The sequence below is a fragment of the Scyliorhinus torazame genome, chromosome 15 (genome assembly GCF_047496885.1).
Source record: "Scyliorhinus torazame isolate Kashiwa2021f chromosome 15, sScyTor2.1, whole genome shotgun sequence".
Classification (NCBI taxonomy): domain Eukaryota; kingdom Metazoa; phylum Chordata; class Chondrichthyes; order Carcharhiniformes; family Scyliorhinidae; genus Scyliorhinus; species Scyliorhinus torazame.
The window spans coordinates 94,637,292-94,655,630 of NC_092721.1; the positions used below are offsets into that span (position 1 = coordinate 94,637,292).

Here is an 18,339-nt window from a genome sequence, read left to right on the forward strand (position 1 = left end):
TGTGATTTGTATCTTGTAGGTAAAAGCGAGGAATGAGAAAATCATGCAGCAAATAACTTGCTGCAGAATACCCAGTCACTGACTCTGGCGTGGCTTGCCCAGTTGAATTTTTCATAGAATCATACAGTTTACAGTGCAGAAGGAAGCCATTCGGCCCATCAAGTCTGCACCGGCCCTTACAAAGAGCACCCTTCTCAAGCCCACATCTCTACCCTATCCCTGTAACCCAGTAACCATCACTTGACCTTTTTGGACACTAAGGGGCAATTTATCATGGCCAATCCACCTAACCTGCACATCTTTGGACTGTGGGAGGAAACCGGAGCACCCGGACGAAACCCACGCAGACACGGGGAGAACGTGCAGATTCCGCATAGACAGTGACTCAAGCCGGGAATCGAACCTGGGATCCTGGAGCTGTGAAGCCATAGTGCTACCCACTGTGCTACCGTGCTGCCCTTTTTGGCCAGGATATTGATTATGGGGTCTTGGCAATAGTAATGCCAATCAACGTCAAGAGGAAACGGTTATGTTCTTTCTTTTTGGAGATCATAATTGCCTGCCACTTGTATGACATAAATGTTACTAGCTATTTCATCAGCACAAGCCTAGATATTGGGTGTGATTCAGCAATCGCGTTGCGTCTGGTGTGGATTGCGGCGTGTCGGGTGAATAGCGGGAAAGGACAAATTCAAGATTTGCGACTCACCCGGCCTGCTCCCGATGGCGAGTTCCGGATCTCGCCCAATAATGCTGACAATATCATTAACTCTCATTTGCATTCATTTCAACTCATTAACGAGTTTGAAGTCGAATGCAGCGGCCTCGCAGGAATTACCCGACTCTCCAGCGGGAAGGCATGCGTGTGTTGTTTCGTACTCCTTTTCAAAAATGGGACTTTGGCGCAATGACTACTCAGGGGAAATGAGGTTGGGAGTAGCCATTTCCATTTACTGGCATGCAGAGCCCCTCAGGGGGCTTGGGGCTTGGTCAGGGGGCTGAAGTGTTCGAGGTTGGGGGTCGCCGCTGGGCCAGGGGAGTGAGGGGCTTTGCATCTGTGAGGCCTTCAGACCATCTTTAAATATTGTGGAGACCCATACAGGAGCAATCACAGCTGCAGCCTGTCTGTCCTACCAAACTCTCGCAGGACAGAGCCCTGCTGCAATTTCAATCCAAAAATTCAATTTCACTCTCTTTTAGTATGAGATCTAGCTTCACAGCTGAAGGCTATATCAAATGAGGAATTCGCCTGGTTAGTTGTGAGAGTACCTCATGCTCCTCAACTCTCAAATGCCTCCTCGAGCCATGTCTCAGAGGATGATTAGTAGACTGCATGTCCAGCAACCTTTGCTGCCTGAACTGCGTGTCTGAGCTCTAGGAGTGTCAGCACCATAAAGGCAGCTGCCAACAATCAAAAACTAAAGAGCAGGGCTTCACCACTGAGGATCCTCTTGTGGCCAAATGTTAAGTGTGGATGAGTGCAGTGTAGTGGAGCACAACCTCCCCAATGTTCCTGGCAGATGTCTGGGGTCTAGGGGCTCCTGATGTGGCCTGGGATGAGTATGCAGAGCAAGGTTTGCCATCACAACTGGTGTTCTGGATGGCCTTCTGAAAGAAGGCGGGGAGCCATGGTAAGAGTAAGGGTCTTGGGGGATTTGAGGGTCCCGTGATCGAGTGCCGAGGAGGACGACACCCGTTTCCGGTGGCCATGAAGGTCACTGCAGCCCTAACACTCTATGCCACTGGGTCATTCCAGGGCTCGAGCAGGGGCCTGTATGGCATATACCAATCTTACGTCCATAGGTGTATCTAGGAGGTCACGGATGCCCTGTATACCCAGGTATCAGTCTATATTATTCTTAACTACAGCTCCGCCTTCAACACCACAATCCCAGCTAAGCTCATATCAAAGCTCCAAGACTTAGGACTTGGCTCCTCACTCTGCAACTGGATCCTCGACTTTCTAACCCACAGACCACAATCAGTAAAAATAAACAACAACACCTCCTCCACAATAGTACTCAATACTGGGGCCCCGCAAGGCTGCGTACTTAGCCCCTTATTATACACACACGACTCCGTGGCAAAATTTGGTTCCAACTCCATTTATAAGATTGTTGTCGCTACGACCATAGTGGGCCGGATCTCGAACAACGACGAGTCAGAATACAGGAGGGAGATTGAGAACCTAGTGCAGTGGTGCAGCGACAACAATTTATCCCTCAATGCCAGCAAAATTAAAGAACTGGTCATTGACTTCAGAAAGCAAAGTACTGTACTCACCGCACCTGTCAGCATCAACAGGGCTGTGGTGAGATGGTTAGCAGTTTCAAATTCCTAGGGGTACACATCTCCAAAAATCTGACTTGGTCCACCCACGTCGACGCTACCACCAAGAAAGTGCAACAGTGCCTATACTTCCTCAGGAAACTAAGGAAAATCGGCATGTCCACATTAACTCATACCAACTTTTACAGATGCACTGTAGAAAGCATCCTATCTGGCTGCATCACGACCTGGTATGGCAACTGCTCGGCCCAAGACTGCAAGAAACCTCAGAGAGTCGTGAACACAGCCCAGTCATCACACAAACCTGCCTCCCATCCATTGACTCCATCTACCCCTCCCGCTGCCTGGGGAAAGCGGGCAGTATAATCAAAGGCCCCTTCCACCCAGCCTACTCATTCTTCCAACTTCTCCCATCGAGCAGGAGATACAAAAGTCTGAGAACACGCACAAAGACTCAAAAACAGCTTATTCCCCACTGTTAACGGACTTCTAAATGACCCTCTTATGGACTGACCTGATTAACACTACACCCCTGTATGCTTCACCTGATGCCGGTGTTATCTAGTTACATTGTGTACCACCTTGTGTTGCCCTATTATGTATTTTCGTTATTTCCTTTTCTTTTCATGTACTTAATGATCTGTTGAGCTGCTCGCAGAAAAATACTTTTCACTGTACCTTGGTACACGTGACAATAAACAAATCCATCCATATCACCTTCAAGCTGCACCAGGTCCGCTAAGATGCCCGAGCTCCAGGATTTGCTGCCATCGCCAGGATGCCACAGGTTCAGGGGGAGATCGAAGGCACGTATGTTTCCCTGTGAGCAGCGACATTAATATAGGAGTGGCCTATATTAACAGGAAGGCATTCCACTCCCTGGATGTTCTGATCGTGAGTGACCACCGCTTCAGAATCATGTACCTGTGTGCCCGCTACCCTGGGGCGTGCATGACAGCTACATTCATTCGGAGATCTGCGGTGTCTTTGAGGACCACCTCAGGATGATAGGTTGGGGACGATGGATAATCACTGAGGTCAAGGCTGATGACGCTTGTGTGAAGGCCTAGGACAGAGGCGGAGACTTGATACAATGAGGCCCACTTTGCCACCCGTGTTATCACTGAGCAGTGCATCGTGCTGCTCAAGGTGCGGTTCTTATGCCTTGATTGCTCTGGCGGTGCCTTGCTGTACACCTCCAGAGGGTCTCCCGCTTTGTGGTACTCTGCTGTGCCCTCCACAATCTGGGAGGGACATGCAGGAGGAGGGGCAGAAGCAGGCAGGAGGAGGGGGAGAACATGCGGCTTTGTCTGAGGGGGAGGGGGAGGAAGTCCAGTAGTGGCCGGAGGATGAGCCCGAGGAGGAGTTGGAGGATGGAGGACAGGCAGAGGCAAGAGTCGACATACCAGGAGGACCAGGCAGGTCCATATTGTCTCCAGATTCTCCTAAGACAAGGCTGTGTCTGTCAGCTGAACAATCCACCCTTCGCTATTTCCCTCCCACCCCCCCCAACTCGGTATGGCACGGTAGCACAGTGGTTAGCACTGCTGCTTCACAGCTCGAGAGTCCCAGGTTGGGTCACTGACTGTGTGGAGTCTGCACATTCTCCCTGTGTCTGCGTGGGTTTCCTCCCACAAGTCCCGAAAAGTCTTTTGTACACTCTGAATTCTCCCTCTGTGTACCCGAACAGGCGCTGGAATGTGGCGACTAGGGGCTTTTCCACAGTAACTTCATTGCAGTGTTAATGTAAGCCTGCGTGTGACAAAGATTATTAAAATATTTTAAAATTAAAACTCCTCATGCTCCTCCACTTACTTCGCTCCCCCGCCCATTCGCCTAAATCCTAATCTCCCAATTCTCCATCACGCCCATTTCCCTCACACTCCCTTTCCCACCTCGCACCTGCCTGGCCACCCTGTTCCCCCCTCCAAGGGGTAACATGATCCCAGGGTGAAGGGCCTGTGTTGTCTCTATCAGCAGGTCACCATACAGTGCAGGAGGGTAATGATAATGTGAGGAAAGCTCTGGTGCCCCTCAGTTTCTGCTGATGTCTGACATGACAGAGGCTTCATATGTATGAGGCGTGACAGATTTTAATAGTGAACATTTCACTGTGACAGATTTCTATTCCAGCTACAAACAGATAGTGACCCTCCCACCATCAGTGCTCCTCACTCTTCTTGATCTAGTGCTCTAGATTTGTGGTCTAGTGCTACATCAGAGTTGGAGGCAGCCTGCTGCTTTCTGTGCCCCTGTGGCCTTTGACGCAATACTCCAGGTGTGGCCTCACCAATGCCCTATACAATTGCAGTAAAACACCGCTATTCATATACTCAAATCCTATCGCTGTGAAGGCCAGCATACCATTTGCCTTCTTTATGCCTGCTGTACCTGTGAGCTTACTTTCAATGACTGATGCACAAGGACATCAAGGTCTCACTGAGTATCCACCTGTCTCAATTTAGACTTATTCAAATAATAATCTGCTTTTATATTTTTGCTACTGAAGCAGATATCCTCACATTTATCCACATTATACTGCATCTGTCATTCATGTGCCCACTCACTCAGCCTGTCCAAATCCTGCTGAAACATCTCTGCAATCGCTTCACAGCTCACCCTCCCACGCAACTTTGTATCATCTGAAAATTTGGAGATAATACATTTAGTTCCCTCGTTCAAATTATTTCTATATATATATATATGGTGAACAGTTGAGGTCCTAACACAGATTCCTGCAGTACCCCACTAGTCACTGTCTGTGAATCAGAAAAATACCCATTTATTCCAAATTTTTGCTTCCTGTCTGCTAACTAGCTTTCTATCAATCTCAAAACAGTACCCCTAATCCCATGTGCTTTAACTTTACATATTAATCTGCTATGTTAGACCTTGTCAAAAGCCTTCTGAAAGTCTAAATAACCACGTCCGCCGGTTCACCCTGGTCAACTCTATATGGTACATCTTCAAAGAATTCTAGTAGATTTGCCAAGCATGATTTTCCTTCCGTAAATCCATGCTGACTTTGTCTGATTACACCACTGCTTTCCAAATGCTGTGCTATGACATCCTTGATAATGGATTTCAGCAATTTACCGACGTTACTTCCCTAGTACCGACATAGATGAGGAAAGGATGACAGATTTCCTTCCCTAAAAGACATTAGTGAACCAGATGGGTTTTTACAACAATTGGCAATGGCTTCATGATCGTCATTAGACTTTTAATTTCCAATTTTTTTATTGAATTCAAATTCCACCACCTGCCCTGGTGGGATTTAAACCCATGTCCCCAGAGCATTAGCCCGAGTCTCTGGATTAGTAGTCCAGTGACAATACTACTACGCCACTGCCTCCCCATCGAGTAATGCCGAGAATCTCCTGGGTACTCATTTTTGGCACTAGGTGCTGTTGAATATGGGACGTGACCTCGCCAATGTGACCACACGTACCTGAAACTGGACTTTAACTTGAGTCAGCTGAATCGCGCCCATTGTTTAGGTCTTGCTGCGTGTGCCATAAACTGCTTCGTAGAAACGTAGAAATTAGAAGCAGGAGTCGGGTCATTCGGCCCTTTGAAACTGTTCCGCTATTCAATAAGATCATGGCTGAATCTCTATCTCAATGCCATATTCCTGCTTTTTCCCCATACCCGTTGATGCCATTAAAATGTAAAAATTATTCATCTCTTTTTTGAATACAGCCTTCTGTGATAGAGAATTCCAGAGGTTCAATACCCTTCGAGTGAAGAGGTTTTTCCTCATCTCAGTCCTAAATGGTCTACCCCATATCCTGAGACTGCATCCTCTGGTTCTAAATTCCCCAATCAGAGAAAACATCCTCCTTGCATCTAGTCTGTCCAGCCCTGTGAGAATTTTATACGTTTCAACCAGATCTCCTCACATCTTTCTGAACCCCAATGAATATGGGCCCATTCGAACTAATCTCTCTTTATTGAACAGTCTTACCAATCCCGGTCAGCCTAGTGAACCTCCGTTGCACTCCCTCTATGGCAAGTGTATCCCTTCTTAGGTAGGAAGACCAAAACTGCATGCAATACTCTGGATGAGGTCTCACAAAGACGCTGTAAAAGCGTAATAAGGCATCCCTAGTTCTGAACTCAAATCCTCCTGCAATGAAGGCCAACATTTACCTTCCTAATTGCTTGCTGCACCTGCTTCTCTACTTTCACTGACTGGTGTACAAGGACATATATCCACATTTCCCAATCTATCACCATTTAAATAATACTCTTCCTTGCTGTTTTTCACACGGAAGTGTATAACTTCACTTAATCTGGGGAGTCAAGGGTGGAGTTGGGCAATGATCAACACACACTCTAATTTCCTTCATGAAGCAGCTGAAGGTAGTTTATCTTAGGATACTACCCTGAGGAACATGGTAGAAATGCCCTGGGGTGGAAATGATTGGCGTCCAATGCCATTTTCCTTTCACCATGTACAACACCAAGCAGCAGAACATTTTCCTCCTGAACCCCCTTGAGTTTTACTTTGAGCTTTCAGTGTCATACTTGGCCAAATGCAGCCTTGATATTAAGGGGAGTCACTTTCACATCTCCTCTGGAATTCAGCTTGATCCACACAATTAAGGCTGTCAGAAGTTTGATGTCAAGTTGTTTTGGCAAATGTCAAACTGGTTCTATATGCAGGTTAGTGGTGAGCAAATACAGATCGACACTAATGTTCTTAAGTTGTGATAGTTCTTTCACTATGGCTGAAATTTTCCAGCCGCTTGCTGGTGGTGGATTGTCTGGTCCCGCTGAAAGTGCACCCCTGCCGATGGGCTTCCCGGTGGCATGGGATGGCATCAATGGGAATTCCCATTGATAGCGGCGGAAACAGAGAATTCTGCCATCAGGGAATGGCACACCGCCTCCCGCTGCCGAAAAACATACGGCTGGGAGACCGGAGAATCCCGTCCCATCTTTTCAACCCTAGTCTGACAGCTATGTTCTTTAGGACTAAGCCTGCCCAGTCAGTGGTAGCACTATTGACTCACTCTTGATGATGGATATTAATGTCCCCAAACCAGTGTAGATTCAGTGTCCTTTCTGTCCTTTATGTTCAACATTAAGGAATATTAATTCATCAACATAGAAAAGGTAGCAGATGGTAATCAGTCAGAGATTTTCTTGCCTGTGTTTGACCCTCAACCAATAGACATCCAGGGATTAGTGTTGGAGAAGCTTTGGGCCATCCCTCTGATTTATATCGCCATGGCACCATCCTTGGTGTGTTTGATCTGCTGGTCATTGCCAGGGATAATGATGGAAGAATCTGGTCATGTCTACAGAGACTGTTACCTGATTCATCTATGGGACAGATCTTGCAACCTTGACATCAGTCCCTAGATTTTCACAGTAACTTCATTGCAGTGTTAATGTAAGACTACTTGTGACACTAATAAAAATTATTATTGGGTGTTGGTGAGGAGGAATTTGCAGCGTCGGCTGGGTCAGATGTACCTTCATTTGTGTCCTAATCCATTGCCTAGCTCATTCCAGTTTTATTCTTCACAGCAGTTTGTTACAACTGAGCAGCATGATTGGCTACTCCTGAGGATATTAGGAATCAACATGTTTGAATTCTATATCCAATAAAACAAGTTAAGGGGAACAAGGAGGCTCTGTGTGGATTCCTCTCAACTCCTGCACATAGGCATTTTCACAATGGATACTATTTATATATCCAGAGATAAACAGAAACTCTGAAAATGTAACAGAATTGATGCATCCATAAACAATGATTTCACTTGAAATATTACAATACTTTAAAACACAACATGCACTTTGTGAAGACTGTCTCAAATGAGTAGTTAGGTTTTGCTACATCAGCCAATACGTTCCTTTCTTCCTTTTGTTTAGCTTTCTGCCTATTTTCTCCCTTCTTGAAGGATCCAATGTTTTCACTCAGCCTCACCATTTCCTGTTACCTTGCTTCGAACTTTATTCATGTGTGAGTATTGACAGTGACTTTCAGCTGACTCTTCAACTGTGAGGAGTATCACAGCTGAGACTGATCCCGTTCTTATCGCACACAAGCACACACACATATTCCAGCAGGAGAACCGCTTGGCAATGAGCAAAGAAATCCTTGGATTCTTTTATTCTTTGAGTTCTGGGATATTGAGGCAAAATGTAACACTCCTGTATCATCCTTCTGAGGTCAGATAATCTAGAGTGAATTGGGAATGAGCTTAAGACCTTCCAGATAAATATACAGCGTGGCTAGGACGGTAGAACTTAATTTGGATTATGTTTTATCAGAACAAAGTTGGGAAGATGCATAGAAGTGCAATTACTATAAGGTTAAAGCTACAATAATGCAAGCACTATCTAACAAATATAATTTTCCATTTTTTGTTAATAGTTTTTCAGACCTGAATAATACACATAGCATAAATGGACAACAAAACAACATTTTCAGTTTTACTAAAAATAAATTTGAAGAGGGGTAGTTGAAACCTTTTTAAAAATGCAATGATTTTAATTTGCACTTCACTAAACCAATTTACTGTGTTAAAATTATTCGGATTATTTCTGTACTATACTATTGTGCTGAACATAAGAGATGGCTTTTGTGGTCTCGGCTCATGAAACAAAAGAAAGGCAGGTTTAGCAGCATACACAGAATCAGCACTCAGTATTTTACCTGGATGCTTGCAAAAATGTTGATATTCATCAGATTTTTACATTTGTTATTATTTCATGCAACTTTGAGTGGAACCTAGAGCTGCAATTACAATAACTTACCACCAGATGGCTGGCTTATACAACTCCCTCCATTCTGGCATGGCTCTCTTGCACAGGTGTCAGGATACAAGACACAGCCGAGTTTCAGTTCTGTCAGCCCAACCACTTCAGCAAAATGACTGCGCTTGTTTTGGAGTGGCAACTGATTGTTGTTAAGGACAACCGAGTCCAGGCATCCTTGAAACCCACCAAGGACTTGCGCACTCTTTTGGCTTGACAGGCCACTCGCAGCTGGCACCTGGGCACCAAAATAGATGGAGCTGTCAATGCTGAGGATATGGAAGTTGAAAGGAGCCCATCGACGCTCCACGTAGCTGTCATCTAGCGCAAGGCTTGTGAAATTCTTGTTGAGATCCAGAAAGACAGTGTGCCAGTTCCCATCATTAACTGTTCTACCAGAAATTCCCACAATGCCAGGCCCACTGCCACAGTCCAATTGAAACCAGAGTTTTCCATCCACAATCTGATGAAAATAATAAACAAGAGGGAAAGATAGTGTGTTAGCGATGATATTAAAAGTCAGTAAAACATTGAAAAATCAAAATATTCATTATCTTTGTCAGATAACTCAAAATTAATCTCCTGTATGACTATTGTGAAATAATAAAATTACATCAATATCTGTTGTCGATGGTGGTAAAGATTTATTACACATTGTAAAATAAAACAAAATGAGAAGAAAAAAACCAAGACAGTTTAAAGAACTCCTTAATATATTACGTGTCAGCTTGGCTCAATCACTAGAATCCCAATGAGTCTGAAGGTTGCAGGTTCAATCCCCCCAACAAACTTAACACATAATTTAGGCTGTCATTTCAGTGTTGTTTTAGAGACGACTGCTGTGTTAAAGGTGCTACCTTCCAGACAAGGTATAAACCCAAATCTCTATTCAGTTAAGCGTGAAATATCCATAGCCTTATTTAACAAATCCAATATTCTTCCTGACATTGCTCATATTGCAGTCACTTCAGCAGAGTTGTAATTTCTGTGGATTTGCATTATGCATTTCATTTAACACAACTCGAATGCAACAGCTAAAAGGTTTACATTCTTCAAAGCTGTGAGGAAAGATTAGTGAAACTCATGCTTTACAGTTGTAGAGAGGTGGCTCAGAGAGGTGGCTCAATTGAGATCGCAGAGAGGGTGTATATAATATTAAATAAAGACAGATTTATTTCTTCAAATTGAGCTGGAACAGTAGCATCAGAGACCATACAATGAAAAAGACATTTTTAAACATATATGTGGGGATTAGGAAAATTATCTGTATCCAGAATGTTTAGAATAATCTGCAACGTAGAAAAAGAAACATTAGAATCATTCAACGGCAATCAACAAAAGATTTAATGTACTGCCGATGAGCTTTGATGCTGTTAATGGGGTTTTATCATCTTTTCATTTCTCAATTTGTTTCCTTTAATTAATTATAGATGGAGCTACATGCACTTCCTGTGTCTTTTACTAGTGTTACAAATGATAGTTTCCTAATATAGGTTTCAGGGCAGTCATGCCTGTGACTTAAAACCTGAGCACATTTTGAAGGCAAGAATGCTGTTCAACTATCCCTTCGTTATTCACAAAGAGATGTGCAAAACCTGCAAGTATTTAAATTTAAATCATTCTCTAAAAATTAAACTCCACTGTCAACAGCTTAAATTATTCCAGCGTCCCTGACTTGCAAGATGTTACATATGGATTAGGGAGGATCAGGCACAGTCGGGTTTTCTGAGACATGGCTACAGAGAAACTCAGGAGTGGGAATTGAATTTTTGAGAAGATAATTGGTTGGATTCTCATTGGCTGACGCCGAAGTTGGGAAACGCGATTCGGCAGAGAATAGGTTCCGCCATCAAAATCGCGGCAAGCAGAAATTTGTCGGCTAATCACAATTCTCCAGTGACTAAACAGTGGCGTCAATGTGGTCTGGAACATGTACAGTAAACACCGTTTGCATACCATTAGCAGCCCTGACCTGGTATTCTCCGGGGCCTCCGCGTTTCTCCGCCTACGATGGGCCGGGTTCCTGATGGCACGGTTCACTTCTGCTTTTAAAAATCGGGAAACCAGCGCGTGGCTGCTGAGGGAGAGAGAGGGGTACGGAAAGTGTCCAACATCGCCATAGTGTGCTGACAGTTGTGCCGCTGGCCAGGGGCTTCTACCAGGGACGGGGTGGGGGTGGACGGGCATGGAACACCATTGCCGCAGCCAGAAAGGCAGCCATGCACTTCGCACGCCGCTGCCAGCCCACTGTGAATTTAGGGCCACGGGTCATATGGGTGTCTCCCCAGGCCACACCCCTAGGTGTCCTCTGGCCCCAGCCGACCCATCAGCTGTATGGGCATGCTCCAGCGCAACCAGTACCATCTTGTTGGCTGGGATAAGTGTGTTTGGGGATTGAAATGTGTATCAATCAGGGACCCGGCGAATCCCACACCTTTTTTCATTGGAATCGATTGTGTTCCAGATGGCGTGGTGCTAGCCCCTCCACGGTTGCTGAATCGGTCCAGGTTTGGCACCAGTCTTGCTGTCACGAAAGTCCACAAATCCTGTCCCAGCGTCAACACTTAGTCTCAGGAACGGAGAATCCAGCCCAACATATTTAGAAAAGTTAGAAAAGAGAAAGTGGGGAGGTGGAATAGCTGTACTTTTACAGAATACAATTAAGGTAGGAGGAAAGATGGAGGCACCTATCAGTAAGACAAAAATATAATCCATAATAATAGAGTTAAAAAATAAGGATCAATCACACCATTGGTCTAGTCTATAGGTCACCAAATAGTGGAAGGGAGATGGAGGAAGGAATATACAGGCAAATTGTGGAATTTAGTTAAAAAACAGAATAATCATGGGGCATGTCAACCAACCTCACTTTAATTAGACAGAGGAAATAGGCAAAGAGGCTGAGGGGATTGGGTTCATACTATGTGTACAGATCTGCTTTCTAGCCCAATATGTAAAAAAAACCGAGAAGATTTGCAATTGAACCTGGAAGTAGGGAAAGAATCAGAGTAGATAAGAAAAGTAAATGTAGGGAGCTATCTAGGGAATAATGACCATAATATAATACACTTTATGATGATAATAGAAAATCAGGCTAATAGATTGGAGAAAAGTTGATTCTGAAGGGCTGATAATGGGACTTGAGAAAATAAAATGTGATTATTAATCCAAAGTTGCTTAGTGTTGAGCTCGGAAACTCCAGGTCCTGACAGTTTTCGGACTTCCCGCGGATGTGGGCTGTACATGTGCAATTCTGCATCTTTAAATTTCTCAGGTGCAGGACAGGCCCAGCACATAAAAAAGTAAAAAGGCAGAAACCCAGGTCAGGTGATCAGGTATGGTGCACCGTAGCCAGCAGGTGTCTCAGATGGGGGACAAGGGAAGGGGATAAGAAGAGGTTCCAAATAGGGAAGAGGGACTGGGAGAGGTCCAACATGGTATCCCAAATAAGAGACAAAGACAGGGGCCAGAAACAGGTCCCACTAAGTTCAGTTGAAAGAGAGGAGCAGAAAAGTTGCTCCGCTAGAGAAAGGGTTGCAGGGAACAGACTTAAACTTAAGCGGGCCATTAGGTCAAAGATACTCATTTGGGGAAGCCGGGTTCTGCACAGCTGAAGATCTGATGTTGTGCCTGTAATTTGGTGTTTGGGTACATAGGGAATCCAGGGGATAGGGATCTCAGGAGACGAGATTGGAATCCTACGAGGTGGGCCATTGTTGATGCCTTCTGAGTCTCAATCATGAGAATCCCCGAATATCTAAGAAGGCAATCAAAGGTTGGTGACTCCATGCTGCGGGCTGTTGGGACAATCCTTTGGAGCAGTAGTATTCGGTTTGGCTCAGCCAAAGTGATGAAATTGGGTTTTAAGTTGACGTCTGTGTGCGTACTTGGGAATCTTGGAAGGCGAGTTTGAAATCTTGCAATATGGCTCGTTGTTGAATGGTGTTTTTTGGCAATCAGCATGCTAAATAGGTAGGTTCGGAACAAATTTAGTAGCTAAAAACTGGTCATCCATGAGACTCTGTGTCATCAGTAACAGAACTGTATTCCACCACAATTTGTAACCGTAAAGCCCAGCAAATCCTTCACTCAGCCATTATTGTCAAGCTGATGTATCAACCCAGCTTCACTGAGTAGCATAGACGAATATGCTAGGAGCAGCAGTGGAATGCCTAAAAATGAAGTGCCAATGTGATGGAGCTATAACATGAGACTTCACACATGATAAACAGCGGAGCCCACGTGTTTTAGTTGGAACAATGCGATCTCACAACGAACAGACCAGATAAGATTGAAGCTCCGCAGTCCTGCCACATCCAGTTGTGAATATTGGTGGACCCATCACATCTGACCGGGGGAGGATATTCCACATTCCAAATGATGGCAGACCTCAGCAACTCAGTGAAAAGACAAGGCTGTAGCATTTGTAACAATCTTCATCCAGAAGTGCCGAGCAGATGATTCATCTCAGCCTTCTCCTGAGGTCCCAGCATCACAGATGCCAGTTTCCATTCACTCAAGGTGATTATCAGGTAACAGTTGAGTGCATGGGCACAGCAATGGGCTACCGAAACATCCTGGTTATAGTGCTTAACACACTTTCTCCAGAAATAGCCGTTATCCAGTGCAGGTTAGCACTGCTGCCTCACAGCACCAGGGATATGTGTTCAATTCCGGCCTTGGGTAACTGTGTGAAGTTTGCACGTTCTCCCAGTGTCTGAGTGAGTTTCATCCAGGTGCTTACGGGTGTGCAGCTTAGGTGGATTGGCCGTGCTAAATTGCCCCTTAATGTCCAAAAGGGTGGGTGGGGTTACGGGGATGGGGCGGGGAGTGGGCCTAGGTACAGAGAGCGTCAGTGCAGACTTGATGGGCTGAATGGTCTCCTTCCGCACTGTAGGGATTCATTGATTCCTCGCCAAGTTATTCCAATACAATTACAACATTGACATCCAACTAACAATATGGGAAATTTCCCAGGTATGTCCTGACCACCAGAACATGACAAATTCACTCTGGCCAATTACCACCCAATCAGTCCAGCAGCAAAATAATGAAGATATTATTGACAGTGTCATCAAGTGGCACTTACACAGAAATAACCTGCTCAGCAATACTCAGTTTCGGTTCTGCAACGACAACATGGCTCCAAACCTCATTGCAGTTTTGTTTTTTTAGTAAACTACGGAGGGAGTCCAAACTGAGTTGCAGAAGGAAATAAAGTTTTTGTTACAATAACTATGATTTACATGACACAAAAGATTCCAGCCAGGTCTCTCATCTGTGTCTGTACCCAAACTTTCTAGAAGTTCAGCTATACATGGCTTAGGGTTCCCCGCCCCCTTTAACGGGGGAGCTTGTCTTCAGCGAGGCTCACGGGGAGTTTAATAATTTCCACTTAGTAAGTCCCGTGCGGGTTATGATAAACCAACCCCCCCCACCCACCAAAGTCCCGTGTGGGTTATGATAAACCGACCCCCCACCCACCAAAGTCCCGTGTGGGTTATGATAAACCGACCCCCCCCCCCACCAAAGTTCAAAGAATCCTCTGATGACTGTGGTGATGGAGGACGATGGACTTGCTTTGTCTCCTGCTGTGTAACATGCACCCATGGTGTAGAGTCGGGTGACGTGTACCGGGAAGGCTTCCGATTGGAACATCGAATCGGAATCACTGCTGGCGGCTACTGCATGGCGGACTCTCCATCGGAGACCATCTATGGTTAGGCCTCCATCTCGGAATCTGTGTCGATGACTGCTCTCATGTCAGCGTCTTGACCTCCTTGGGATTCTGACCTGGCCCCCGCAGGCATCAGGTTCAGCTGGACAAGAATTTTTTGCTCATGAGGAAGTTTACGAAGAATTGATAGTCTGGACCTAATGTGATCCACGTGCTTACGCACTACTTGCCTCTGTACTTGTACTTGGTAGGAAACCTGTCTGGCAGATTCTAGTCACGGAGATCCACTGGGCATGGTCTGCAAAATTTCGGACATCGATCGGGGCAACGCCCTTGCAGGTATTGGCTGTGGCGCACCTTCCTGCTGATGTCATGGAAGACCATGCGAAGGCAGGTCCGAAGTCTCCGTCCCATCAGCATCTCAGCCGGGGCCACCCCAGTCAGGGTGTGTGGGTTGGATCTGTGAATAAAAAGGAACCAGGGCAGTCTGGCCCTCCCTATCCACTAGCCCATTCGAAGCTTGTAATTGAAAATATGGAACAATGTGTCATTTGAAACATGGAAGTCTGGCAATACCTGATTTAAGAAACATGACTGAATGTAGGGAAAGATCCCACAAAGGGTTAACAGCAGCTGCAAAGAGAAGGATTATAAAATGCAGATTCCTTCTCCCAAACAGGGTTTTTGTATGGAGCTAAAAACAATGGTTCACACCTTCATTGAAATTAACTACCTTAGTAAGCATCTGGAAACGCATGGATGAGGGTTTCAGTTGAGTTAAGTGATAAATGTAAACCTTTCAAGTTATAACCAAGTGGATTTTTAGCATACAGCTAAAAGCAATGTTTCACACCTTCATTGAAATTAACTATCTTAGTAAGCAGCTGGAAAGGGAAGGATGAGGTTCAGTTGATTTTGGTGACAATTCTAGGTGTGAAATTTTGCTAATACCAGGTAAATTAAAGAAAATTGGAGACTATCAGTCTACGAGAAACATAGGGTGCGATTCTCTACCCCCACGCCGAAGTGGCCACGCCGTTGTGAACGCCGTCGAGGTTCACGCGGCGCGGAACGACCCCGGTCGCGACCGATTCAGGCCCTGACAATGGGCCAGTATCGGGGCCGCGTCATCTACCCGCGCGAGGCCTTGTCGCCCGCGTAAAAGCGGCGCCGATTAGATGACGCGGCCGGCGGCGCATAACGGACGTCACCCGCGCATGCGTGGTTGCCGTCCTGTCCACATCCGCCCCGCAAGAAGATGGGAGACGGATCTTGCGGGGCGGCTCCTTCAGAGAGGACGGCCCGACGATCGGTGGGCGACGATCGGTGGGCACCGGTCGCGGGCCACCCCACATTTAAGGTACCCCCCGGTGCAGGATCCCCCCTCGCCCCCCCACAGGCCGTCCCCCCAGCGTTCACGCACCGCCCACGACTGTAGCGACCAGGTCTGGACGGCGCCGGGGGGAACCTGCCGTTTTGGCCTGGCCGCTCGGCCCATCCGGGCCTCAGAATCGCGGGGGTGCCAGAGAATCGCCATTTTGGGTATCTCCGGCAATTCTCCGGCCTGCGGCCCGCGAAACTCGACCGGGCCGTTCCCGCCGCTTGGGAGAATCACGGGAGAGTGTCGGACCGGCGTACTCGGAAATCTTGGCGCCCCAGGCGATTCTCCCAACCGGCGTGGGAGTGGAGAATCGCGCCCATAATTTAGAGCCAAAATCAAAGTCAAAATTATGAGCTGAGGACACAATTGGAAAATAAAACTATAGAAATGACAGGAACCAAAATTCACACCCCTATTGAAACCAAAGCATTTTTGAATATCACAAAGGAACTTTGACTATCACGAAGGAAACAATGTAATCAGAGGCCTGAGACGTGAGGTCATGTCAAAATGAATACTTAGTTGTATTAGAATGTTCAGATTAAAGGTACCTTTTACAATCAAAGTGAAATAAAAGTTACTTCACAATAAAGTCATTAAAACTTAATAACTGTTAGAAAGAGAATATAAACCCAGAGACCAGAGCAGGAACTCCTAGAACTCAGAGAGAGGAGAGAAGCAGAGGAGGAACAAGAGAAGCAAGCAGAGTCAGCTTACAGTCAGCTCGGTCATGGGAAAGATAAGACATAGCAACCGAGCTCACCAGCGAATACATCTAAAGAAGACCAGAGTTTAAAAAGATAAATTGTCAAGTTGGGCCTGAAGGTCCCTTCAACCAACCAGAAGGATCCAGAAGCAAGATATTTTTACTTTTCTGTAAAGACAGTAATTGCAGCTTTAAAAAGAAAAAATATAATAAAATAACTTAATTTAATTTACAAAAAGACAAACGCAGCTTTTCGATTGCAGTCATCTCACCTTGTGGACCTCCAGCCATTTGGAAAGGGCATCAATTAGAAGGAGGAATATCTGCCTCTGAAACGGCCTGGCAAAATCGGAATGCAAGTGCGCCCATGGTCGCCCTGACCATTCCCAGGGGTGGAGGGGCATGGTCGATGGCAGCTTCTGGTGCTCTTGACGGGCAGAACATTGTTGGGTCAATTGCTCAATGCCAGCATCCAGGCCTAGCCACCAGACGTAGCTGCACGCTAACATTTTCATTTCTGACACTCCGGATGTTGTTTGTGGAGGATTTGCAGGATCAAACTGTGGCCCTTCTCCATGATGGCGACAAGTGTACTCCAAAGCAGGACACCATCCTCCACAATAAATTCGGACATCTTGGATGAGTAAGCTCGTAATTCATCTGGGAGCTGTCGATGATGTCCACCATATAACACGAGATGTTGAACCTGAGAAAGAACCAGCTCCATTTGGGTCCACTCCAGAATCCTCGGTGCAGTGACCAGTAATGAGTCCATGAAGTTCAGAGTAGTGACTATTTCCTCCCAGGGCGTAAGTAACAAAGTCCCGTTCTGGGCGGGATTAGCAGGGAAGCAGTGGGAACGACCCTGCTAATCCCACCCAGAACGAGACTTTGCTGTTTTTTCTTTAGGTCACGCCCTACATTGGACTCTGTCTGCATGTGTAAGTTTGTTGCTGAAGCCCAATGGCAGTCATAACATCATATCTGCAGTTGGCAAGTTATGTTAGTCTGCTACAGAAATCGATTTGATAGACTCAAAATGACTCGAAATGATAGACTCGAAAAGAGCTTACTGAAATATGTAAGCATTCGCATCCATCAAGGTCAGTCACACTTCCTGCACTGAGGAGCTCCATTCGCCAGTGCAGGACGAGATCAGGACACCAATTTTAAATTATGTCCCGATCTCCCGACCCCGTGATACGACTCCCAGACCCCCCAACTCACTTATTGAGTGGATCCATGTGCCGCCTCGCTCCCCACTTCATACGAGCAGGGCAGCCCTGGGCCCGATCCCTTGGCATTTCCTGCCTGGCAGTTCCCCTGCCAGCCTATCAGTGCCACGGTGCCCAGGTGGCATCAGCTTTGCAAGATGCCACCCTGCCCAGAGGCCAAACTCCCAGGGGCCTCCGATTGCTTGGGAGACAACACCCCCCCCCCCACCCCCCCCACCCCAACTGCCTTTCTGCCTGGTCCCCTGGGACCAGTACTTAACCGCACCTGGTTGGGGTCTCC

The 18,339-nt window shown here is 46.2% G+C and overlaps 1 protein-coding gene across 8 annotated transcripts in view; it reads right to left on the bottom strand.

Annotated features, from left to right (window-relative positions):
• The window catches only part of LOC140391693 (protocadherin Fat 3-like), a 1,133,162-nt gene that overhangs the window by 49,782 nt on the left and 1,065,041 nt on the right, over positions 1 to 18,339 (bottom strand). For all 8 annotated transcript variants that reach the window (XM_072476450.1, XM_072476451.1, XM_072476455.1 and 5 more), the window contains one exon: positions 9,061 to 9,523. In XM_072476450.1, the coding sequence (XP_072332551.1) occupies positions 9,061 to 9,523 (463 nt within the window). The remainder of the gene's footprint in view (positions 1 to 9,060; positions 9,524 to 18,339) is intronic.